This window comes from Carassius auratus, chromosome 35, assembly GCF_003368295.1.
Source record: "Carassius auratus strain Wakin chromosome 35, ASM336829v1, whole genome shotgun sequence".
In the NCBI taxonomy this organism is placed as follows: domain Eukaryota; kingdom Metazoa; phylum Chordata; class Actinopteri; order Cypriniformes; family Cyprinidae; genus Carassius; species Carassius auratus.
The window spans coordinates 396,145-422,224 of record NC_039277.1 but is presented as its reverse complement, the minus strand read 5'-3'; the positions used below and the strand labels follow the sequence as shown (position 1 = coordinate 422,224).

Here is a 26,080-nt window from a genome sequence, read left to right as displayed (position 1 = left end):
TCTCCCTCAAACAGCACGCTAACGTTACTTCTACACTACAGCTACACACTGCAACATATCTGCATGTTCTCACATCAAGTCGTTCTTGTAAAATAATAATAAGTAAATAAAAATAAAAATCACTTCGCTGAGAATGAAACACCACTTACCAGCTTCCGCTGTGTTGAAAATATCCTCTAGCAATTTCCTCTAGCAATTAAAAAATGCGCGCGCGGCGTGACTAATCTTCCCGGTCGTCGTCAGGTGAAAGGTCATCATGTGGGTCATCTTATTGACGGCTAAATTATTATTCAGAAATTTTACTAAAATTTAGATTGGGCATGGGCAGGCATTCACAAAAGGGTACGTTATGACAAAAAAAATGTGAGAAATTTTTGCTTTGACAAAAGGGCACTTTGGGCACCAAGGGGCAAAGGGGCAGGTGCTCAAGCAAAATTACTCAGGCCAATGGTATTTTTTAATGACATTATTTTATTATTGTTTTTTTTTTTTATATATATATATATATATATATATATATATAATTGTAGCCTACATAAATAGGCAAATCAAAACAAATATTCGGACTGTCCCTTATTTTTTCCCTTGTTTTCTTAAAGAATAAACATGTATTTTTTACAAGAATCAACATGATAACATATTATTAATTAATAAAAATAATTTAAGCAATTAAAACCTTTTTTTAACTTGAATTAAAATACTATTAAACTAACTTTGAATTCTCAGGGAGTTTATAAGTAAAAAAAAAGTTCTAAATGAACTTGTGTTAACAATATAATTAGATTTTTTAAAATGAACAGTTCCTGTATAAAATGGGAGAGCAACCTTTATATCAGAGGTTCTCAACCTTTTTTTCCAGCAGGCCGCACTATAGTCTAAGTGCAAGTCTACGCATATAATTTACATATTACGTCAGCAATACAAACCAACCTGATTTATAATATTATAGCCTAACTATTATGATATATAATCTATTACATTCATTGAAATAAACAATTCTACTCCCCATAAATAAAACACCTGATGCTGTCGGGAGCTGACCAATTTTATGAGATTCAGCTTGAAAGGAGTAACACAAAGAAGTTGCGATTGTAACGCCTGTGTTATACTTTCCGCATGAACAATCCGGAGGCGTACACGGCCAGCGCGGACGCAGACTTCTTCAATTCTACTTCTGAATGCGCAGGCTGATGGCCAGCTCTGCAATTGCCCAGAATTATTGCACATAGCTGTCTTTATATTATTTTATTGACGGATTGCACAGGTTCTAATAGCAATGAGCTTTTTCACTCTGCCTGCACATGTGCAATTTTGTTTTTGAAGCCTACTGACCAGGCGCACCTGTCCGCGCGGTCGTCTGCTCAGTGCCTCTGCACACACACTCTCCAATGACGATTATTACATAGCGGACTCGCAGGCGCAGAAAGTTTGACAGAGGGTTTAAGATGCAGGCTTGCATGACCTGACGCGCAACATTTCAGAAAATGTGCGTTCACAATAAAAAAATATGGAAAGCACTTTTGAATTTAATAATATGAGATTCTCTCCAGAGATATTTTGCCACATTTCTTCAATTAAGGATTGTTACATTGTGTATGGTGTTTCTATTTATCTGAACTTCTTCAAGTGAGTTGCGGGGCAAAAAAAAAAAAAAAAAAACGAAAATCCAGCACTTCTCCTTCAATACTGATACTGCGACTATTCACAGTTTGTACATGTTCATTCGCTGGCATTTTTGAATTTCTTTATTTTCTCTCTTAAAAAACAAATTTGTCCATTCTGATGCACAATTTTACCTTAAAGGCAACTTACCTAATGGCTGTTGGTGTAGGCCTAAATTTTTATAATTTAATTCTGCCAAAGTGCGTGCTTGTATGTGTTCGTTAAATGCTTATGCCAGTTAGCATTTATTTATAGCATTGCGAACATAATTTATTATGAGTCTTAAAAAATAACATAAAATCATTGTTGAGCCACAACATTGTCAACATACCATAGTTTGACTTGTACTGGGCTGCGCTGATTTCTAAAGACTGCTGTACAGTAGCATCTTGAGCTCAAACAACGCTAAGAGAGAGCTTACGAATGGTCCAGACCAACCTTATGAAAGTATGACTTACAGAAGATATACTTAGCATACGAACGTGTCGGGGATCGTGCCATAAGGTTAAGAGAGGGGTTAAGGAATAGGTTAAGAACTACTTAGCGATAAGATAGTTTTGGGGAAACGGGCCCTGTTCATTTCTGAAAATAATATATGAAAAAAAAAAAAAATCACATAAAAACATTAGGATATATAGCTTACATTTCATTAGTAGCATTTTTTTTAGTTGAGGTAAACAATAAAATTTTACAAACTGATAGTTTTTTTTTTATTTCAGCATGTGGTGCGGGCCGCATTTGAATTCGTGACGGGCCGCGGGTTGAGAACCACTGCTTTATATCAAACATTTTTAAATCGTCCACAGCTGAGCATCGCGGGAGGCTGATCTGCGCCAGAGCTCGTGAAGTGAATGTAATGAACAAAGTCATTTTCAGATGCAATGAAAAAAAAAAAACCCTGGATAGCCTATTAGTCCCAGGCTGTGTTCTGAAGTAAAATAATTATTGTTAACCAAGAGTAACAAATTTTAACGGATTAATCGCCTATTTTCATTTGCTGAATGTTTTCTTTATTTTTTATCTTTTAAACACGCTAAAAAAATAAATTAAGTTTGTCAGAGGAAAAAAATATATGAGTCGTGTATAGGTTTCATTTTAACGGATTAATTACCTATTTTTGTTTGCTGCATGTTTTTTGTTTTTTTTAACACGCTAAAAAATAAATCAGAGTTTGTGAGAGGAAAAATATAGGCTATAAGAAAATATTTTACAACAAATACTTTAAATTTAACAAATTTATCAGAACAAAACAATAATTAAAAATATATAATTCTAATGGATAAATATAATTGCAGTATATAATAATATAGGCTTAGTAATAACAAAAAATAATAATAATAATAATTTAAAGCTAAGCATAAGGTAAGGTTGGGCTTTCTCAATCAGGAGAAATCAAACGTTTCCATATTCGTGATGTTGCCCAGTTGAAGTATACATTGCCATTTTACATATTGCATTCCAAACTAAATATTGCTACACATATGCTTCCATATATACCCCCCTAAAATGGGCTACCACTTTTAATGCTCAGATGCAAAGTAAACCACAATTTATTTTGAATAATATAACACATAATTCATATAATATAAATAATACTGCTGTAATGATGAGACAGAGACGTTCGGATCCATGTGCAGAACTTTAATGATGAGAATGGTCAGACAGGCAATGATCAGTAACGGCATCAGGTATGTAGGGATAATCAGAATCGATAACAGGAACAATCTAAGAGGGCGGTGGAGTGGAGGCGGAACAGGGGGGAGAGATGGAGGGCCCGGTCCATGAGGAAGTGCGGTGGTCGGGGACCGGGGCAGAGCAGGCGGAACTGGAGCCCTTCCTGGGCCTAACTCTGGAAAACAGGAGCCCCTCCTGGGCCTGACATAGAAAACAGGGGCCCACCGTGGGTTTAACTTGGGAACAGGGGCCCGCCGTGGGCCTAACTTGGGAACAGGAGCCCACCATGGGCCTAACTCGGGAACAAGGGTCCACCGAGGCAGAGCAGGTGGCGTGGGAGCCCACCAGAGTGGAGCTGGAGCCCACCAGGGAGGTGTAGAGGACCACCACAGCCGAGAAGATGGGACAGAAGCCCACCAGGGCAGAGCAGAGGACCACAACAGCTGAGAAGATGGGACAGAAGCCCACCAGGGCGGTGCAGAGGACCACCACAGCCGAGCAGACGGGACAGACGTGCACCAGGGCGGTGCAGAGGACCACCACAGCCGAGCAGATGGGACAGAAGCCCACCAGGGCAGAGCAGAGGACCACCACAGTGGAGTCGATGGCACAGGAGAGTAAGTCTGCTCAGGTGGGACTGAAACAGAGAACATTAACAGGTTAATAGCGGCCTCCGTGGCCGTGATGAGATGGTGTATGGTCTCCGTAGCCCTGACCGGAATGAATGACAGCTCATTGACGGCCTCCCTGGCCGTGACAGGATAGGACGAGAGCTCTGAGATGTGACGAGGCTCTGGGAGTTCGGCTGAGATGTGACGAGGCTCTGGTAGATCTGTGGTGATTTGACTGGGTTCATGAAGATCAACCGTGACTTGACTTAGTTCATGAATATCAACTGCAACTTGACTGTGCTCATGAAGATCGTTGGTGACTTGACTGTGCTCATGAAGATCAACTGTGACTTGACTTCGTTCACAGAGGTTAATGGTGACTTGACTTTGCTCATGAAGATCATTGATGACTTGACTTTGCTTATGAAAATCGTTGGTGACTTGACTTGGTTCCTGAGGATCAACTGTGACGACTTAGTTCACGGAGGTTAATGGTGACTTGATTTTGCTCATGAAGATCATTGGTGACTTGACTTTGCTCATGAAAATCGTTGGTGACTTGACTTGGTTCCTGAGGGTCTACTGTGACTTGACTTAGTTCACGGAGGTTAATGGTGACTTGACTTTGCCCATGAAGATCCCTGGTGACTTGACTTTGCTCATGAAGATCATTGGTAACTTGACTTGGTTCCTGAGGATCAACTGTGACTTGCCTTGGCTCATGAAGTTTAACTGTTGTTTTACTTGACTCTTGGGTGTTAGAGGTGACTTGACCTGTCTCTGGAACGTCAGCGGTGACTTGACGAATCTCTGGATGACCTGACTAGGTTCTGGGAAATCAACAGGGACCTGATCAACGGTGACCTGACAAGGTTCTGGGAAATCAACTGGGACCTGATCAACGGTGACCTGACTAGGTTCTGGGAAATCAACGGTGACCTGACTAGATTCTGGGAAATCAACGGGGACCTGATCAACGGTGACCTGACTAGGTTCTGGGAAATCAACGAGGACCTGATCAACGGTGACCTGACTTGACTCTGGAAAGTCGACGGTGACTAGCCCTGGCTCTGGAGGGTCATCGGTGACTAGCCCTGACTCTGGAGGGTCATCGGTGACTAGCCCTGACTCTGGAGGGTCCACGAACACCTGACTTGACTCTGGAGGGTCCACGAGCACCTGACTCGACTCTGGAAAGTCTCGGGAATGATCTCCAGGCTTTGAGGAACGGTAGACGCCCGTCTCCTCCGCCCTCTATGGTGGCGAGTCGGTGGCACCTTGTCTGGTGGCTCAGGCGTTGAGTCGGCCATCTTGGGCTTTGGCGCTGGGCTGGCGGTCATCTTGTACTGTGGCTCTAAGCTGGTGGCCATCTTGTGCTGTGGCGCTGGGCTGGTGGCCATCTTGTGTTGTGGCGCTGGGCTGGCGGCCATCTTGTGCTGTGGCGCTGGGCTGGCGGCCATCTTGTGCAGTGGCACTGGGCTGGTGGCCATCTTGTGCAGCGGCGCTGGGCTGGCGGCCATCTTGTGCAGCGGTTTTGGGGCTTTAAAGTCCTCTGCCTCTCCCACAGTGAAAGGAGAACCACATAACAAGAGTGAAAAGTCCAGTATATCCCTTAAGCTGCAATTAAACTCCCCTCTAGGTAACCATGATTTTACTGGTTCATTGAGTCCAAAACGGAATAAATCCTTAAACAAGACTTCATCGTCTAGAGGAACTCGATATACCAATTCACAGAACTGTTGAACATAGTCCTCAATTGATCGATCTCCTTGCTTTAGATTTAACAGCAGGTCAACTGGATCTGGCAAGGAAATTGGCTGATGAATGAGGTGCAGGTGTGGCAGGGTGATTGTGATGCAGTGACTTATGGGTAATGTAGTTTGGGTGTGGTGCAACAGTATGAGAGGTGCTAGTGTCCAAGTGACATCTGGTGGTTGATGGGTGGAATGGTCCTGAGTGGAGTGCCCTCTACTGAAGCTCATGGGCACTCCATCTAATGATCGTGACAACTGCACACCTTTTAAATGTATCAAATCTAAAATATGGTTTAATATCATGTAGCTTAGAGAAAGTATAAGCACAGACTTGACATTAATCCTGCTTGAATTCGTTCTAAGAAATGCACATAACTTCATAAGTACCAAACTTGCATCTGTGAATATCACATATTAAACACTATAGTGTTTTTCTTTCATTTTCCGTGACTAAAGCCATCAAAACTGATGGCAAAACTGACGTCTATTTGTGAAAATGTGCTGTGATGCGCTTGTTTCATAACTTGTGGTTAAAGCCCCACTCAGCGGTCAAAAGCTGCAAATGCACTTTACAGATGGGTGGCGGTAAAAGGGGCCTTTTGGATGTTTACCTACTGTATCGTATTCTCACTATTTACAAGAATATCAAATAAAGATGCTTACTTGCAAACTTGACACAAAAACAAACAAAAAAACAGAAGGATTTAGGTAACAAAAATGAATCATCAACACAAGAAAATAAAGAAATTACCAAACAGCAAGTCCCTCTAAAATTAAATACCACACAAATTTTCTACCACACACTGACTGTAATCATAGTCCACTGAAGGTAGGCATATGTACAGTTTTATTAAAACAAAGCGATCCAAACATTATCCAAAATACAAACAAATGAAGACCTGACTTGAACAGACTAGACTAGGCATGAACAGATTTCACTTACCAACAGGAGATTACAACATCAATACCCGACAAAGAACAATTCTCCTTTCCAGTTTAAAGGTGGTTGGCATCCAGCTTATTTTATCAGATAATAGGTTATCTATTCCCTTTTCCTATTAAAATGTACACATCACTCACATTGTCCCCACACATTAATATCCACACACACATCATGCATCAAATCCTGCCAAAAACCTGTTTCCTTTAAAAAAGTAATCAATATTCTACTCTGTGCCATATTTACTGTGCTTTGTATCCCTTGTAATGTGCTCTCCTGTACCCCAAACTCCTTTAATTTATACTTCATTACCTGCCTCTGTCCTATCTTTTAGTCATGATTATGTGCTCCACTGAGTCCTCTTCTCGACATCACTCACACAACCTTGTCTGGTGCTTCCCTATCATCTTTAGTGTTTTATTCAGTAAACAATAAACTTAACTCAACCTTAAGTTAGTCATCACAGCGTCTTCTCTCCTATTTAGAATTTCCACCCTTTCCTCTTTAACATTTCTCTGATTTTGATATAAATGCCTCCCTTTCTCTTTCCCGCCTCCCTTTCTTTTTCCCACCTCTCTTGCCACCTTTTATTGATTTTCTTCCATACTATGTATTTCACCTCTGCTTTGCTTACATTAACCTGCATTTCTGTGTTCTCTTTCATTATTGCCATTTTAGCCAGCCTGTCTGCCATTTCATTACCCCTAATCCCAACATGTGCTGCATGACAAGGAACAATGGCAACATGAAGGCTATTTATAACAAACAAATGCTTAACACATTACACAATCCAACCAATGGGCAAACAGAATTAGAGCCCTGCACGGGCCTCAAATATAGGCCAGAGCCCGGCCCTGGCCTGAGACGCTCAGGCCCTAGCCCGACCCGTGTCCGACAGCTCATCAGAATTATCAGCCCGAGTCCGACACGAGCCCGTGTTTTTATTTATTTATTTATTTTCTTACACAGCAGAAGCCTGCCCTATTTGCAACAATTAAAAAATGGGTCAGTTTTGTGTTAGGTTTCTTTTCATTTCTTTATCAAGTTAATTTAGAAAAATGTTTGGAGCATTTTTTTAAATGACGATTAACGTTAAGCAGCTGAGCCGACAGCGAGTAGCCTAAAACATATTTAATCAATTAAGCCTCTCAAATTAACGCTAATACTTTACTTGGCTACAATAAAATCCATATATAAAACACTTCAAGCATATAACACAGACAGTTAGTTTAATACATGTTTATTTAAAATAAAAATTAAGTAAAATAAAAAAATAAAAAATTTAAATACTGAGGCAGGCTCGCAATAGCGCTCGCAAACGAAATGAGAAATAGCCTACAATCTAAACAAATTAAATTAATAAAAAACAAACTTGCAGGTTATCTTACCTCAAAAATGCACCACAGAACATGTACATTCTTTTTTCCATTAGTTTCCAACAGTTAAACGAAAATAAAGTCCAGTCAAATGAAAAGTTAGAACAGGCTCTTACAGAGCATTGTGGAGAAAAAAAATAGCATCCAAAGTGGAAGGTTTTAACCCAGTCCTCCTCTCTTCCCGCTGCACTGAAGACACGTTTTCTGCTGCTGGCGGGACACTAAACACAGAGCGAGCCAGTCTTGACAGTTGCGGTAGCAGGGTTTCGTGCTGTTTATATTTACATTACTTTAGAGGCCTATAATAGCTACTACTACAATAAGTGGATATAAGTGAAGTATAATCGTGGGTCGCGCTGACGGAAAAGCGTGCGTGTGTGAGACTGTCATATCAGTATGTCAGTTTAATTATAATGGGTTGAATTATCAGATTATGAAAGTTATGAGGTTATGAGATGTCTTTCTATGTTTGTTTTTCTATCGTCGACGTCAACATCTCATTTTTTTATTTAATGTCTAAAAATATAAATGGAAGGATAACCCAAAAAAGGCCCGAGGCCACCCCCCACTTGCAGTCGGGGGTTGAGTTGAAAACAGACACGTGAAGCCGGACTCCTCCTTCTCCTGTTAGTGATATTCAGGCAGCATTTGTATTCTTTATCACAGATGAAGTGAATTAAATGTAATATTTGTAAGATATACAGATGTTTTAGAAACATTTTCATGAACAAGAGAAACAGTTTTTATATACTGCTTAATATAGCATAATCTTTTCAAGAATAAAGTTCATCATAGTCATATACTATGTAAATGCTAATAAAGTGGGGGTGTATATGCTTTTATCAGTGTTGTATGATAAACGTGACTCAATACAAAAGTGAGACTACAGTAAAAAAAACTTTACAGATTTGTGGCCATTATTTGAAATGAAAATGTATGTACGAATGAACCCGAAACACATGTGATCGTTGTCATTCGGTGAAGCTGGCCACTCAAAAAACAGCTGTGCATTAAATTTCTCCTGCAGTCACTCTGAAGAAACTGCGGCGGCACTCTCGCGGTACTTTGATGTGACTGACATGGCATTGGTGCTGGTTCAAGTCAAACTAAATTTCTAACCGGCATGCACTGTTTCAAGTCAGATTGGGATCGGTCTGAACAGTGTTACATTCTCCTTCTTCTTATAGAATTTCCATCACCAGCATATTACTGACCTCCTCAGGTCATCTGGATAGTCTGAACAAATGGCTCCTTTCCGCGGTCCATTTTTCTCCACCCACTCCAAGGCCAATAAAATAGCCACACGCTCTACAGTAATGACTGACATATTATCTGATATTTATTTTCCATTCATTAAATTCAACTAAGGAATACTTAATCTTATTGCTGTTTTTCTTTTACTTTAATTCATTGAACTATATGTAAATATCTGAACATAATCTGACCAGATTATCTTTCAGTGATTATAAACCATAACCACAGCATTACTTTCATCTTTCTTTATTTGATCTAAAATACTAAGGTCCACTTTAAGAACTGGCAGCAACCATGGAGGTACTGGAGGCCAAATAATTACTGGTGCAATCTTAATATCATTCACTCCTATTTCCTGAGCTCTCTTACCTATTGAATTCTTCCTACTCTTTCTTTTATTTCCATCTCTTCTCTGGAATTTCCATTGTTCCTCTAATAAAAACCTAGCAGGGTTAGAACAAATATGATTTTGTAACTAAAGGCTGGTTCACACGGCAGGATAATCAGGCCGATTTTAGCCCCGATTCACCCCTTCCGACAATCTTAGGATGCTCCGATTATCGTAAAATAATCTGATCAAATATTCCTGCCATGTGTGGTGTGTTAAGACCGCTCTCCTCTGCTCGGAAGAATGTCGGGACCGCTCCGATCTCAAATCGGGGATATCCAACATGTTGGATTTATTTGGCCCGATTTCTTCTCGTGTGTGGTGTCCCCCGAGGACAAACGATAACGCAGCCTGTGGACTGTGGGGTGTAGCCAATCAGAAAGCGAGGTGACGAGGCGGTGAGGAAGTGCCGGGAAACAGAAACAAAATCAAAACAACCGGCGGAATGGCGCACCAGAAAGTCCGGTGGACGTCGGAGATGGAGGACCAACTTGTCGACCTGTGGCAACACAGGGAATGTTTGTACAACGTTTCGTGTAAAGATTATCACAACCGAAATGACAAGGAGAGGGACTGGGCAGAAATTGCTGCTGCACTTGAAATACCAGGTAATGTTTATCTACAGTAACGTTACCCATCGCTAGCATGAAAGTCACGTTTGATCTCGAGGGATTTTGCGAGATTTCCCGTCTGACACGAGAATGCTCGGGAGTCAAATCGGTTCGTGTGTGATGTGTTGATATTGCCGTGTGGCTGCACACCACACACGGAACGACCAAAACTGTTAGACCCGTGATTTTTTATCGCCGTGTGTGGGGTCTCTCAGGTTTGGAAAATCGGCCGACAATTTTAAAATCGTTCCGTGTGAACCAGGCCTTAGTTCAATAATACAGAAATAATTTGTTCTGTCTGAGTTCTGATGTGGTCTCCTCTATTTCAATTAACAAAGCATTAAGTGGAGTAGTACTCATTGCTCCGCCACATATTCTCAATGCTTTAGCTTAAACTACTTCCAATTTCTTTAAAACAGATTCTGATGCTAATCTATATACGTACCATGCAACCATAATCAATATTAGCTCTAATAGTAGTGGTATTTTGCACTTTTAGTAATAATCTTTAGTTTTTTAAGCATTTGTTTGTAAAAATGTATTACATTTAAGAATTGAAATCGTATGTAGACCTATGGAATTGTTCACAGACAGCACAAGCAGGTGTTCAACTGATAAAAGACTTTCATTTATGGCAAACAATAGGATGCGTTTGCAGATGTACTTTGTTGACTTCTTCCAGGACTCTTTATTCCCTATGTTCTTAAAATCTATGTTACCAGTGAGAAACCACTTCAGACGGTTCAGTGTGTGCAGGAAAACAGATCATTCAAACTGATTTGCAAACCAATTCAGATTGTATGGCCAACTTGGAACAAACTACGCCTTTCTTAACATGTATTGCATTAAAACAAAGTAAATCGAGGTACATCGCCAAGAAAATTTAATTTAAATTTAATTTAAAAGTGAAGTAAAAGTACAGTTTTATATGTTTAGAAATATACTTGAATCAAAGTAAAAGTCGCCACCTTTAAATCTACTTTTTAAAGTACAAATTTTAGTCCTCTCATTTTGAGAAGTTTATATTTAGTATAGTAGAACCTTATGGTGCCCCTAAACAACAAACACACAATTTCATTATTTTGAAGAAGAGAATTTAATAAATTGTATGAAAGAGAATGTGTTCTTCCTCCAATTCCAAAGTCTTGTATAGATGCAATGCTAACGATCTTGACTTCATTGTACACCCCGGTACCCCACTGCTTGGCAGTGGCGTGAGAAAATAGAAATTTATTGTAAAGTACAGTAGGTGGCCAACCAGAATGTCTATTAATGCCGTGTGTACCACCGCCGCAGGACCATGGAATTAAAGTCAGTTGCATGTTAAAGTCATTAATGAAACTACCACCAGGTGGTGCAAAGAGACAGTAAGCATCAGGCACACCATGCAAATCTTGCACTCTGATGTTTTAAAGGAACACTCCACCGTTTTTTGAAATAGGGCTTATTCACATTATTTCCTACATTTAGATAGGTGGGCAAATGCATTTTTGTGTCAGTGCATGCATTGTTTTAGTTTGACTGGGTCGGCGTTAGCTTAGCTTAGCACAATGAATGGAATCCTTTGTTGCCAGCTAGCATGGCCTGAGTAAAAGTGATCAAAAAAATAAAAAAAACCCACCTAATTACTTCTTGTGGCCTGCGTATTCACAACGAGTACAAATAGCGATCCAGATTAACACTAGGCGATTTCCTAGGCAGATATTGACTTGGGACTATATTATGGGGAAGCACAGGCGAAGCACTGCCGTAATTTAGATATATTTTTGAGATGGAAAAATGCAGTTTTACAAATGCTAGAAACGTGGCTTTCTAAGGAAAGATTGCGATCAAGTAGCACACCTAGGTTCCTAACTGATGACGAAGAATTGACAGAGCAACCATCAAGTCTTAGACAGTGTTCTAGGTTATTACAAGTAGAGTTTTTAGGCCCTATGATTAACACCTCTGTTTTTTCTGAATTTAGCAGTAAGAAATTACTCGTCATCCAATTTTTTATATCGACTATGCATTCCATTAGTTTTTCAAATTGGTGTGTTTCACCGGGCTGCGAGGAAATATAGAGCTGCGTATCATCAGCATAACAGTGAAAGCTAACACCATGTTTCCTGATGATATCTCCCAAGGGTAACATATAAAGCGTGAAGAGTAGCGGCCCTAGAACTGAGCCTTGAGGTACTCCATACTGCACTTGTGATCGATATGATACATCTTCATTCACTGCTACGAACTGATGGCGGTCATATAAGTACGATTTAAACCATGCTAATGCACTTCCACTGATGCCAACAAAGTGTTCAAGTCTATGCAAAAGAATGTTGTGGTCAATTGTGTCAAACGCAGCACTAAGATCCAATAAAACTAATAGAGAGATACACCCACGATCAGATGATAAGAGCAGATCATTTGTAACTCTAAGGAGAGCAGTTTCAGTACTATGATACGGTCTAAATCCTGACTGGAAATCCTCACATATACCATTTTTCTCTAAGAAGGAATATAATTGTGAGGATACCACCTTTTCTAGTATCTTGGACAGAAAAGGGAGATTCGAGATTGGTCTATAATTAACTAGTTCTCTGGGGTCAAGTTGTGGCTTTTTTATGAGAGGCTTAATAACAGCCAGTTTGAAGGTTTTGGGGACATGTCCTAATAACAATGGGGAATTAATAATAGTCAGAAGAGGACCTATGACTTCTGGAAGCACCTCTTTTAAGAGCTTAGATGGTATAGGGTCTAACATACATGTTGTAAGTTTAGATGATTTAACAAGTTTATACAATTCTTCCTCTCCTATAGTAGAGAATGAGTGGAACTGTTCCTCAGGGGGTCTATATTGCACTGTCTGATGCGAAACTGTAGCTGACGGCTGAATGGTTGCAATTTTTTCTCTAATAGTATCGATTTTAGAAGTAAAGTAGTTCATAAAGTCATTACTGCTGTGGTGTTGGGAAATGTCAACACTTGTTGAGGCTTTATTTTTCGTTAATTTAGCCACTGTATTGAATAAATACCTGGGGTTATGTTTGTTTTCTTCTAAAAGAGAAGAAAAGTAATCAGATCTAGCAGTTTTTAATGCTTTTCGGTAGGATATGCTACTTTCCCACCAAGCAATACGAAATACCTCTAGTTTTGTTTTCCTCCAGCTGCGCTCCATTTTTCGGGCTGCTCTCTTTAGGGTACGAGTATGCTCATTATACCATGGTGTCAAACTGTTTTCCTTAACCTTTCTTAAGCGTAAAGGAGCAACTGTATTTAAAGTGCTAGAAAAGAGAGAGTCCATAGTTTCTGTTACATCATCAAGTTGTTCTGAGGTTTTGGATATGCAAAGGAATTCGGATACATCAGGAAGATAACTTAAAAAGCTGTCTTTTGTGGTAGAAGTGATGGTTCTTCGATACTTGTAACAAGAAGTAGAATTTACAATTTTGGCTATATGAAGTTTACACAGAACTAAATAATGATCTGAGATATCATCACTTGGCTGAATAATTTCAACACTATCAACATCAATTCCATGTGACAGTATTAAATCTAGAGTATGATTTTGACAATGAGTAGGTCCTGAAACGTGTTGTCTAACACCAATAGAGTTCAGAATGTCTATAAATGCTGATCCCAATACATCTTTTTCATTATCGACATGGATATTAAAATCACCAACTATTAAGACTTTATCTGCAGCCAGAACTAACTCGGATGTAAAATCACCAAACTCTTTAATAAAGTCTGTATGGTGCCCTGGTGGCCTGTATACAGTAGCCAGTACAAACATAACAGGGGATTTATCATTAACATTGGTTTCTCTGGATAATGTTATATGAAGCACCATTACTTCAAACGAGTTATACTTGAAGCCTGCCCTCTGAGAAATCCTGAAAACGTTATTATAAATTGAAGCAACACCTCCCCCTTTGCCTTTTAGACGCAGCTCGTGTTTATAACAATAATCTTGGGGGGTGGACTCATTTAAAATAATGTAATCATCAGGTTTTAGCCAGGTTTCTGTCAAGCAGAGCACATCTATATTATGATCAGTTATCATATTATTTACAAAAAGTGTTTTCGTAGAAATGGATCTGATATTCAATAAGCCAATCTTTATCATTTGTTTATCCATATTGCATTTGTTTTTTATTTGTTGAACCTCAATTAAATTGTTAACCTTAACTTGGTTTGGACGTTTTTTGTATTTTCTAGATCGTGGAACAGACACAGTCTCTATAGTGTGATATCTAGGTGAAAGAGTCTCTATGTGCTGAGAATTAACTGACCTCTGTGACGGGAGGCAGCTAGCCAGTCTGTCTGCTTCCTGACCTGGGCCCCAGTTAGTCAAGTATAAACACTAAGACTATTTGCCATATTTCTAGACAGAAGAGTGGCGCCACCCCAGGAGGGATGAAGACCATCTCTTTTAAACAGGTCAGGTCTGCCCCAAAAGCTCGTCCAATTGTCTATATAACCTATGTTATTCTGTGGGCACCACTTAGACATCCAGCCATTGAGTGATGACAATCTGCTATGCATCTCATCACCACGGTAAGCAGGGAGGGGACCAGAGCATATTACAGTGTCTGACATCGTGCTTGCAAGTTCACACACCTCTTTAAAGTTATTTTTAGTAATCTCCGACTGGCGAAGTCGAACATCATTAGCGCCGGCATGAATAACAATCTTACTGTATTTACGTTTAGCATTAGCCAGCACTTTTAAATTTGCCAAGATGTCAGGCGCTCTGGCTCCCGGTAAACATTTGACTATGGTGGCTGGTGTCTCTATATTCACGTTCCGTACAATAGAATCGCCAATAACTAGAGCACTTTCATCAGGTTTCTCAGTGGGTGCATCACTGAGTGGGGAGAACCTGTTTAATGTTTTGATCGGAACAGAAGAGCGGTGTTTTGACCCACGACTACGCTGCCTCACCGTCACCCAGTTGCCCTGCTGCAGGGGCTCTGCTGGAACCGGACAATGTACAGGAATCCCTGAGCTAGACGCATCCAAAGCCATATCTAGAGCCCTAACATTCTTACTGTCCTCAATTAAAGTTTGGATGCGTGTCTCTAATTCTGAAATCTTCTCTGTCAGCCTAACTGTTTCCCTGCATTTATCACATGTGAATCCCTCATCAGCGACAGAGATAGATAAACTGTACATGTGGCAAGAGGTGCAAATAACAATTGTAGGAGAAGCCATTACTCACCGTGCTTGATGAAATATTATTACTGCGGTTGTTTGATGAACTTGTGGAAAACTGCAGCGTGAGAGAGGAGAGGAGAGGAGAAAAGAAAACGCTAATGACAAGCTAACGAGTGCTAACGCTTTGCAGGTGTGCTGCAGTCACGGAAGAGTGAACGATTTGTAAAAATAAAGGACAGGTAACGAATAGCAAAGTATGTGCTGTTTTAAATTAAAAATGTACTTGTGACAAATATAGGTCTAATATGGGATAATATTGACATATTGCATATAGATCAATGTATGAAGCCTAGCTCACTAAAGTAGGCTACCACTTTTAATGCTCCGATGAAAAGTTAACCACCATTTCTTTAGGATAATTGAACACATAATTCATATGATTTAAATAATACTGCTCACCTGTTAAATGTTTCAAATCTAAAATATGGTTTAATACTGTGTACCTTAGAGAAAATATAAGCACAGGCTCATAGGCTTGACATTTATCCTGCTTGAAATCGTTCTAAGAAAAGCACATAAGTAGGCCTGCTAAATTTCCATCTGTGAATATTAAATATTTTAACTACAGTGTTTTTTTGTTTTCATTTTCCCCGACTGCAGCCATCAAATATAACACATTGGCGAGGCAAATATTATTAACAAACTTATTAACAAAGATTCTCCTCTGTGCCCTTGGAAAGCCAGTATGCAAAAGCCGGCGATAAAAAAAATATCGTTGTTAATCTATTCTCAAAGTTGGGTTGGGAGCTGGGTCTATACTAAGCAAGCTATGATGACTTTCAGCTTGATATTTTATATAACCGACTGGCTGAGGCCAGCCTAAAAAGATGCTGAGGACAGTTGACGGGCCACTGCTGCGCATCGTCACGAAAGCTTATCTTTTTCACGTGTTTTTAAGCCTTACTGCTTGTCGATTTTAACATTAAAGCATCTAAACACAAGATGCGGAAAAGCTGAACAGAGTAGCTGGTTACTCGTGCGCTGTGTTCGGTGCACACGCAGAGATAGAGTCGCATATTATGGACAGCGACACTGAACCGAGCTCTCTTCTGCAAAGTTCTCCTCGAAGTCCCTCCTGCACCTGAACAAACAAAAAGATGTGTAAGAGCCCAATTCAGTACTCGCGATGTTCTGGTGTTCAGGGCTCACGCAGAGAAAGGCGTCTCAAAACGCTTGAACACCAAATTTGCTTACTTTTGCTCTTGTGCCGACAAATACATACAAAATATGTCAAAATATCCATCTTGGAAATTATGCTCGAAAAAACTGTCAGTTACTTCTTAAGTGAAAGTAAACAGTTGAGGAAAAAAATGGGATGTGTATTATATTGGATGTGTTCATCGTCTCTTAAAGTGACCGCGCCTAATTTAGCTACTAACTGCTGTAATGTTAATCCAAGAAAATGAAAATCACTAACAGTCAAACCAAAAATTATTCAGACACCAGATATAATTTTTGATATATATAGCAAAACTGTAATAATGTGAGAAATGTTGAACGTGTCTGAATAAATGTAGGTTTGATTTGTATATTTCATTTTTACATTGAAGACTATCCAGTGCTATTTTAGATTTAATTATTTGGTTTCTGTACCTTGACACCTACAAACTTGAAAAAAACTTAAACATTGTGTAAATAGCACAAATAAATAAAAATAAACGAACATACAAATTAAACAATTTCAAACAGGGCCCACTGGTACAACCTTCACCGGGGCCCGCTGACCCCAGCTACGGCCCTGCTCATGCCTGTTTCACACATATTCCGTCTGCACTGTGTATGCAGTCTGTGTGCGTTACGTATGTGGTGCAGCATGGACTCTATGTGCTTTTACACAGGACGCGTTTGCAGTCCGCTACTCGGTATGTAAACGATCGCTGCACTGCTGCAGATGCAACGCTCCTGGAATGCACTGACGGACCGCAACAGTGTGAACGCTGGAATCCGTTAACACGGGTGCATAAAAAAATATTCAACGCATACGCACTGCAGACGGAGTATGTGTGAAACAGGCGTAAGGTTGTTTGCACCTTGTTTGCACCTTATGCAATGTGGAATTAGTTTACAGCTTTTTCAAGCACTTTTTGATGCATTTTGGAAACATGAGATGAGCCCCTTTTCTAATGCACCACCTGGCTTGATAAATCCCTTCTCAAAGACTTACTGTTTGTCAATTTTATCTGAGTAGCACACATATTCTGAATGCCTTCGGCAGAATTCGAATGAGCCTTTTTAATCTAGATTAATATAGATTAATTTCAAGATCACAGTGAGATTAATCTAGATTAAAAAAATTAATCCATGGCCATATTATTATTATTATTATTAACTACAAGATCTTGGTCACTTGGTCTTCATCGGGTCCTCTCAAAATGCCAGTTCAAATAGAATTGTCAATCACTGTAATGTTAAACAAAAATCCACAGCTGTCAACAATAATTAAAACACCCACCTCCTTTAATGTTTTATTGTTTCCATTGTTGAGGTTTGTGTGAACGTTAATGTCAAAGTGTGCCTTGATGATCAGTGAAGAATCTTTGCACAAAAAAATGTCATTGCTTTGTAACAGGGTGAACAGAGATTGTCTCTCAGTGTAAATGCATAACAGCTAAATTTCCGTAAGACATAAACCACTTCATGAATGAATGTTGCCAACAAACAATATTAGGATATGTTGCATGGGATATTAAATATGTGATCAATGAGTAATATTTTATTGTTATGCACAGAATACAGAACCATCCATCTCCTCCTCATTAAATGTTATTCTTTATTACAGAATTGCAGGATGTTGGTCTTTTGTTCAGCACTGTGAAACTGTGTGTTCAGCTTTACAATCATCAAATTCCAATCTGAGAGAGTTGGACCTGAATGTAAATGACCTGACAGATTCAGAAGTGAAGTTACTCTCTGATGCACTGAAGAGCCTAAACTGTCAGCTGGAGATATTGAGGTTTGACTTTATAACTATAACCTTTGTATATTGTAATGGGGATGTATCAGTGACATTTTTTTGCTTTAGGGTTTCTTTTAAGACAACGCAGTGCGGATTATATAAACACTCAGGGCTCCATCATACACCTGGTGCAATACAGCTGATGTGATCTAAGTGTTTTTTTGCTAGTTTCAGCCCTATGTATTTTTCTTCATTGTCATGTCCTGGGCCACGTTGTTTAAATATCAAATGCATTTGCACCCATTTATGCACTGAAAATGAGGTTTGTTCAGGTGCATTGTTGGCCAGTTGCTATTTTGAGGCAACTGAAATAGACTGCACCATTGACCAACTAAAACCTGGTCAATAACGCAGTATTTATTAATTTTTTTGTTATTTAAGGAGCACCTTAATATAGGCGGGTCCACAATGAACGTACACTCTGCTTAAACATAGGGATACACAGCAGCACACAAACATGCCAAATATATAAAAAATATAAAAATTAAAGGATTGCAATGCAAAAGATAATTATTGTGTAAGTTATAAATACAAAAACGTCTACATGTCATAATGGATAGTCATGACATGTATCAGAATTAGGCTCCATTTTATCTCTGGAGATGCGTTTGGTCTTTGCACTTGCAAATTGTAAATAGCCATTTGCTCTTAACGGCACAAATGGCACAAATGCAAATTGCTCTTAAAGGGAATGGGAGATGAGACTCTGATTGGATTATTGCACGTTATACCCAAACCACACCTTTTACTCATTTAGAATATAGGGACAACCCTTTTAGACCATGCCCCGGAAACACTGTCCATTTTTCTCTCATAATTAAACTAGCAAAAGTGGATTTGGACATGCCCTAAGTGTGCCTGTGCCATGCACTTTAGACCTTGGCTTAGATTGTTAAAATAGGGCCCTCAGTAGTGTTATGCTGGGTACACACCACAAGATAATCAGGCTGATTTTGGGCTGATTATTGTCCTTCCGACAATAATAGGTAATGTCCAGTTAATTCTGGTGGTTTTGATGATTATCTTATCAGATTTTCCTGTGGTGTGAGGTGTGTGAAGAGTAATTGAATCTGCTTGGAAGAATGTTGGAGGCACCCCGATCATGAATCGTAAATATTCAACATGTTAAATATTTACAATCAGGAATCCTAATGTGTGGAGGGAACGTCTTGGTTACTTATGTAACCCTGAACATACGCGTCCTTCAGGTCGATCGCTGCAAACCAATCCATCGGATGAATGCATTCGAAAATGCGCTTGGGCGTTGGCATCTTGAACGGGAGTCTGTGCAGAGGTCGGTTCAAGGCACGCAAGTCCAGGATTGGTCGTAACCCACCTGTCTTCTTGGGTACTATGAAGTAAGGGCTGTAAAAGCCAGACTTCATGTCGACTGGAAGGACCGGCTCTATCGCGCCCTTTGCCAGTAGGGTTGCGACTTCCGCACGCATGATAGGGGCATCTTTGCCCACCATCATCGCGCAGAAACCCCGAAACCTGGGGGGACACCAGGCAAACTGAATTGCATAGCCGAGCCTGAGCGTCCGGATGAGCCAGCAGGAAGGCCTGGGGACCTCTAGGCAGGCTCCCAAAAACTGAACCAGCAGGGTTAAGGTGACTACAGGCGTACCCACGGTTGGGCAGCAAGGTGGAGCAGACAGCCCTGGCATGGGAGACATAGCGTCCCTTAGCGGGTGCGGAGTGCGGGCACTCTTCTGACTCCAAGTAGCAAAAAGGGCATGAAAAGGCTAAAGCTCTTTTAGTGAAGGTTTGGGTACCACCGGCCGCAGGGCCAGTGGCGGAACAAAAAGAAAACGAGAACAAAAGGGGGAAAGAGTGGTCCTGCTACCATCTTCTGACGAGCTGACGTCTTCTGTGGCCATCTCCTGGCTGTGGCTGGGGTGAAGGCTGCTGCTGTGGCCAAGCGGGAGTGGAGGAGGCCGCTGGGGGGCGCCCTCGGTGACGAGCAGGCTGAGGCGGCTGTGCCGGTGGCGGGGTGGAGGCAGCAGTGAGCCGCCAGGGCAGGATGTGTCTGATGGCCTCAGCAGAGAACTGCTTGGGCAAAGCTCTCTACCGCGCCATCAAAGAGCGACTTATAGGCCTTGGAGGGCACCTTGGGACCACCGCGCCAAGCGGAGGTGCTTTGCGGACACAGTTGCATCGCAACAGAATGCTCCACTGGGGGAATCCCAGCATACTCCTTGGCCTCCCCACAATCGAGGGCAGTGAAGACGGAGGAAGTACCAGAACGGATTCGGGCAGTTAAAGGTGCCTTCCATGAACTGGTTAGTTCCTGGTGTACTTCCGGGAAAAAAGGAACCAGAAGGGGGTGCTGGAGGTTCCCCCCAGGAACCATTCATCCAGCCTCGAGCGCTCGGGACAGGGCGGAGGATTCCACTCAAGCCCGATGCTCTCCGCTGCCCGGGAAAGCACGGCCGTCAGCTCGGGATCAGACTCGGACTCAAGGACTCAAGCCCGACTTGTGATGCAGCGATAGATATACAGTCCTTTTCGCGAGCCACGAATGAGATGTCAGGAGCCTGAGAGGGTCAAGCAAACTCATCCAGAAACTCAACCGGCTGCAGCATATATGAGGCGGGAGTGGCTCGTCGGGGGAAGCCCACACAGTAACCCTCAGATCACCCTGGCCACCAGCCGAAGTAGCCCTCTTAAGAGAAGAGGAGCTAGAATGGGGTGTGGCAGAGGGGACTCTATACCTTTTAAGATAATCGAGTCTCGATCTCAATGCCATCCACAAACGCAGTCTCAGCATGCTGGAAACCGAGACAGCGATCGTAGGGCGAAATGACATCTTTAAAAAGACTCAAATAGACCCATTACTCTTTTGTGAAAAGAGAAAGCTCTTTCAGGGCTGTTGAAGCGCTCAGGAGAACACGGGAGTTGTCGCAGGAAACCCAGACGAACCACTGAATCGTGCCGTCACACCAACACCAGCTGACTTGCTTGTAAACACTCCGGTGAAAGCAGCAAGCGATGTGCTCGGCTCCGAAGCGAAAGCTTGAATGCGAGTTGATCGCGCTGCTCCTTATATGCCCGCTCTGCGGGGCGGAGCTCACGATGCAAATTCCGCAGACCAAGGTACTTTGTTTACCATTGGCTCCTTTTTTACCACTCAAAGGTGATCGGGACTGTATGGGGATAAACAGAACCACAATTTAAATAAAGACAAGCATGAGGCGGTCTATCAAATAGTTTGCCATAACCTCTGATTAATGATTAGACTGGAGAGTTTGTGATCATGGGGTACATGTACATCAGCCTGCATGATACACCTTGAATGACATAGATTCCTAATAAATTAGTAAATATAAAGACTTAACTAGAATAATCAAATGTCAGAAGAATATTAATTAGAGACAGACAATCAACCAATTTGCCTTTAAACCTAAATTCAAGCTCATACTAAAATGGAGTGAGATTCAATAATAAAATGGAGTCAGATTTGAGTTAAACCTTGTAACAGTTCTCCTGTTACTAATATAGTTTTCTCCAGTGTATTTACCATTATTACTCACCTGAGCATTAGGGGGCGCTCTATTTGAGGTGAATTAGTAGGCCTATTTAAGGAGACAAAGAAAGAGAAATGGCAGGAGGACAGCCAGAAAGTCCGGGTCTCGATTAGAGACTGAAAAAGGGGCTGCTGAGCTCGACAGAAGGGCCGAGCCAGACGGGAACTCGGTGAATGAGAGCGTCGTGGGTTGGACGCGGGATGACTTTTTCGGAGTTTAAGGCGGTTGGCATAAACTGGTTTGTGACTGGATTGAGATGAATTTTGAGAAAGTTAATGAAGAAGATATGGAGTTTGATGATTGGAATTTAGTAGGGAGTGGGAAAAGTCAAGAAAACAGGAAAAAAGGATGAAATTAAGGGAATCTGGTAGCAAGCCAATCCAGTAAACGGGGATTAGAAGGAAACAGTTCAGATGAGGATAATAGGGCTGTTCGCAAAAAGATTGTAAAAGATGAATTTAAAATAATTCTTAAATTTAGAAAGGAAGATGAGCATGTTAATCTTAGTCCAATGGCATTGTCTAAAGAGTTGAAGAAAAAGTTAGGAGAAGTGGATATGGCTAAGATTTTGAGAGATGGAAGTCTGCTGATAATTTGTAAAACAGAAGAACAAAAAAACAAAGAGTTAAAAATTGACAATATGTGCAAGAAAATAGTGAATGAAAGAAAGATTTCGGATGAGAGAAAAATGAAACAGGGAGTGATAACAGGCATTCCAATCGAAGAAGATCTAGAAAAACTCAGTCAAAGTATCTCTGGAGGGGAAGTGAGTATAATAAAAAGGTTGCAAAAAACAATGAATGGGGAAAGGATTGATAGTTTGTCAGTTCTTTTGGAGTTTCAGGATTCAGTGCTTCCCGGAAAGAGTTAAAATAGGAAATATGAGTTTCGTAGTGAGGCCATATATTCCTCCCCCATTCTGCTGTTACAGATGTCAGAGATAAGGACATATAGCAAAGGTGTGCAAAGGAAAACAACAATGTCCCAAGTGTGGAGGTGAGCATAGAATTGAAAACTGTGGAGAGGGTGTACAGGATAATTGCTGTAATTGTGGTTGGCAACACAGGGCAGGCACGTGCACACATAGACATCAAAGGGGACTTGAGCACCTGCCCTTTTTATTCCTGGAGAGAAAGTGCCCTTTTTTCTGGGGTGCTTTTTTTTTTTTTTTTTAACTAATATATATTCCTGTTTGCGCACAGCTTCCCTGTCAAACAAATATATTTATTGAAGAATAGTATATCTAAATATCAGGTCAGGAGTTCTGAAGCGCTCATTGAGCTGATAATACTGCGCATGTGTGATTCAGTGTGAAGCAGACTGACTCACAGCTCGTCTGAAACGAACTGGTTCTTTTGGTGATTGATTCTGAACTGATTCTGTGCTTAATAAGCGCGGGTAAACTGAAGGCTTGAATTAAGGGCAGTCATTGCTAATGACATTATACCGAGCGCAAAAGAACCGGTGAACCGTTTTTTTTTTCAACTGGTTTATTTGATCGAATTGTCCGAAAGAACCGGTTCACTTGAGCACCTCCTCCTTTGCCCCAAAAGTGCCCTTTTGTCAAAGCAAAATTTCCTCAATTTTTTTTTTTTTTTGTAATAACATACCCTTTTGTCAACGCCCAATCATAATATTATTACAATTTATTAATAATAATTTAGTCGTAAATAAAATGACCATTATGTTGACCTTTCACCTGACCGGGAAAATTCCTCAGGCCGCACGCGCATTTTTAATTGCTCAAAGATATTGTCAGAACCGTGACAGCTGGTAAGTGGTGTTTCATTCTCAGCGAAGTGATTTTGATGTTTATATACTTATTATTATTTTACAAGAACGATGTGATGTGAGAACATGCAGATATGTTGCTGTGTGTAGCCTGTAACGTTAGTGTAGAAGTAACACTCGTGCTGTTTGAGGGAGAAAAGTTTCACAGGCATCGAAGGGTCTGGTCTTTTTTATGTTATTTGACTAAACTTTTATTATATTACAGTACTTATTTATTTTTTAACACGTTGAGTGCCTTAAAAATAATTATCACAACACTGGTTAGGCTTATTCAGGTTTTCTCATTCTCTGAATTATCATTATAAAAATAAAAACAATTCAGGAATTAATTATATAATTATATTTTAAATGTGACGCAAATATACATATTTTCTACAATAGCAACAGTGCTTTCAACAGCAAGACCACTTTAGCCTGTAAACTCAATAATATCTCTCTGGAAATAAATGTAAAAATATCAGTGTCAATAAAAAATGCATAATATACAGTATTGTTCAAAATAATAGCAGTACAATGTGACTAACCAGAATAATCAAGGTTTTTCGTATATTTTTTTATTGCTACGTGGCAAACAAGTTACCAGTAGGTTCAGTAGATTCTCAGAAAACAAATGAGACCCAGCATTCATGATATGCACGCTCTTAAGGCTGTGCAATTGGGCAATTAGTTGAATTAGTTGAAAGGGGTGTGTTCAAAAAAATAGCAGTGTGGCATTCAATCACTGAGGTCATCAATTTTGTGAAGAAACAGGTGTGAATCAGGTGGCCCCTATTTAAGGATGAAGCCAACACTTGTTGAACAAGCATTTGAAAGCTGAGGAAAATGGGTCGTTCAAGACATTGTTCAGAAGAACAGCGTACTTTGATTAAAAAGTTGATTAGAGAGGGGAAAACCTATAAAGAGGTGCAAAAAATTATAGGCTGTTCAGCTAAAATGATCTCCAATGCCTTAAAATGGAGAGCAAAACCAGAGAGACGTGGAAGAAAATGGAAGACAACCATCAAAATGGATAGAAGAATAACCAGAATGGCAAAGGCTCAGCCAATGATCACCTCCAGGATGATCAAAGACAGTCTGGAGTTACCTGTAAGTACTGTGACAGTTAGAAGACGTCTGTGTGAAGCTAATCTATTTTCAAGAATCCCCCGCAAAGTCCCTCTGTTAAAAAAAAAAGGCATGTGCAGAAGAGGTTACAATTTGCCAAAGAACACATCAACTGGCCTAAAGAGAAATGGAGGAACATTTTGTGGACTGATGAGAGTAAAATTGTTCTTTTTGGGTCCAAGGGCCACAGGCAGTTTGTGAGACGACCCCCAAACTCTGAATTCAAGCCACAGTACACAGTGAAGACAGTGAAGCATGGAGGTGCAAGCATCATGATATGGGCATGTTTCTCCTACTATGGTGTTGGGCCTATTTATCGCATACCAGGGATCATGGATCAGTTTGCATATGTTAAAATACTTGAAGAGGTCATGTTGCCCTATGCTGAAGAGGACATGCCCTTGAAATGGTTGTTTCAACAAGACGATGACCCAAAACACACTAGTAAACGGGCAAAGTCTTGGTTCCAAACCAACAAAATTAATGTTATGGAGTGGCCAGCCCAATCTCCAGACCTTAATCCAATTGAGAACTTGTGGGGTGATATCAAAAATGCTGTTTCTGAAGCAAAACCAAGAAATGTGAATGAATTGTGGAATGTTGTTAAAGAATCATGGAGTGGAATAACAGCTGAGAGGTGCCACAAGTTGGTTGACTCCATGCCACCCAGATGTCAAGCAGTTTTAAAAAACTGTGGTCATACAACTAAATATTAGTTTAGTGATTCACAGGATTGCTAAATCCCAGAAAAAAAAAATGTTTGTACAAAATAGTTTTGAGTTTGTACAGTCAAAGGTAGACACTGCTATTTTTTTGAACACACCCCTTTCAACTAATTGCCCAATTGCACAGCCTTAAGAGCGTGCATATCATGAATGCTGGGTCTTGTTTGTTTTCTGACAATCTACTGAACCTACTGGTAACTTGTTTGCCACGTAGCAATAAAAAATATACTAAAAACCTTGATTATTCTGGTTAGTCACATTGTACTGCTATTATTTTGAACAATACTGTACCTGACATCAAAGTGCACTGTGAAGGAGATGAATAACAAATGTAGCCTGTCATTTGTTTACATTGCAAAGGTGTTCAATTTTAGACAATAACAACTACAACAGTAATAATAATATTAATCACTATATTCCAGTGGATCAGTTTTTTTATGTTTTGTATCAATATTTAAGGTGGACTTATTGATTAGGTGCAAGAGTAGTAGTGATGGTTAAAATAATA

The 26,080-nt window shown here is 40.4% G+C and overlaps 1 protein-coding gene across 5 annotated transcripts in view; it reads left to right on the top strand.

Moving 5' to 3' along the window:
• LOC113053949 (NACHT, LRR and PYD domains-containing protein 12-like) overlaps positions 1–26,080 on the top strand; it is a 138,406-nt gene that overhangs the window by 67,328 nt on the left and 44,998 nt on the right. For 4 of the 5 annotated variants that reach the window (XM_026219108.1, XM_026219107.1, XM_026219106.1 and 1 more), the window contains one exon: positions 18,249–18,422. The exons of the other annotated variant lie outside the window; for it this stretch is intronic. In XM_026219108.1, the coding sequence (XP_026074893.1) occupies positions 18,249–18,422 (174 nt within the window). The remainder of the gene's footprint in view (positions 1–18,248; positions 18,423–26,080) is intronic. 5 annotated transcript variants of the gene reach the window in all.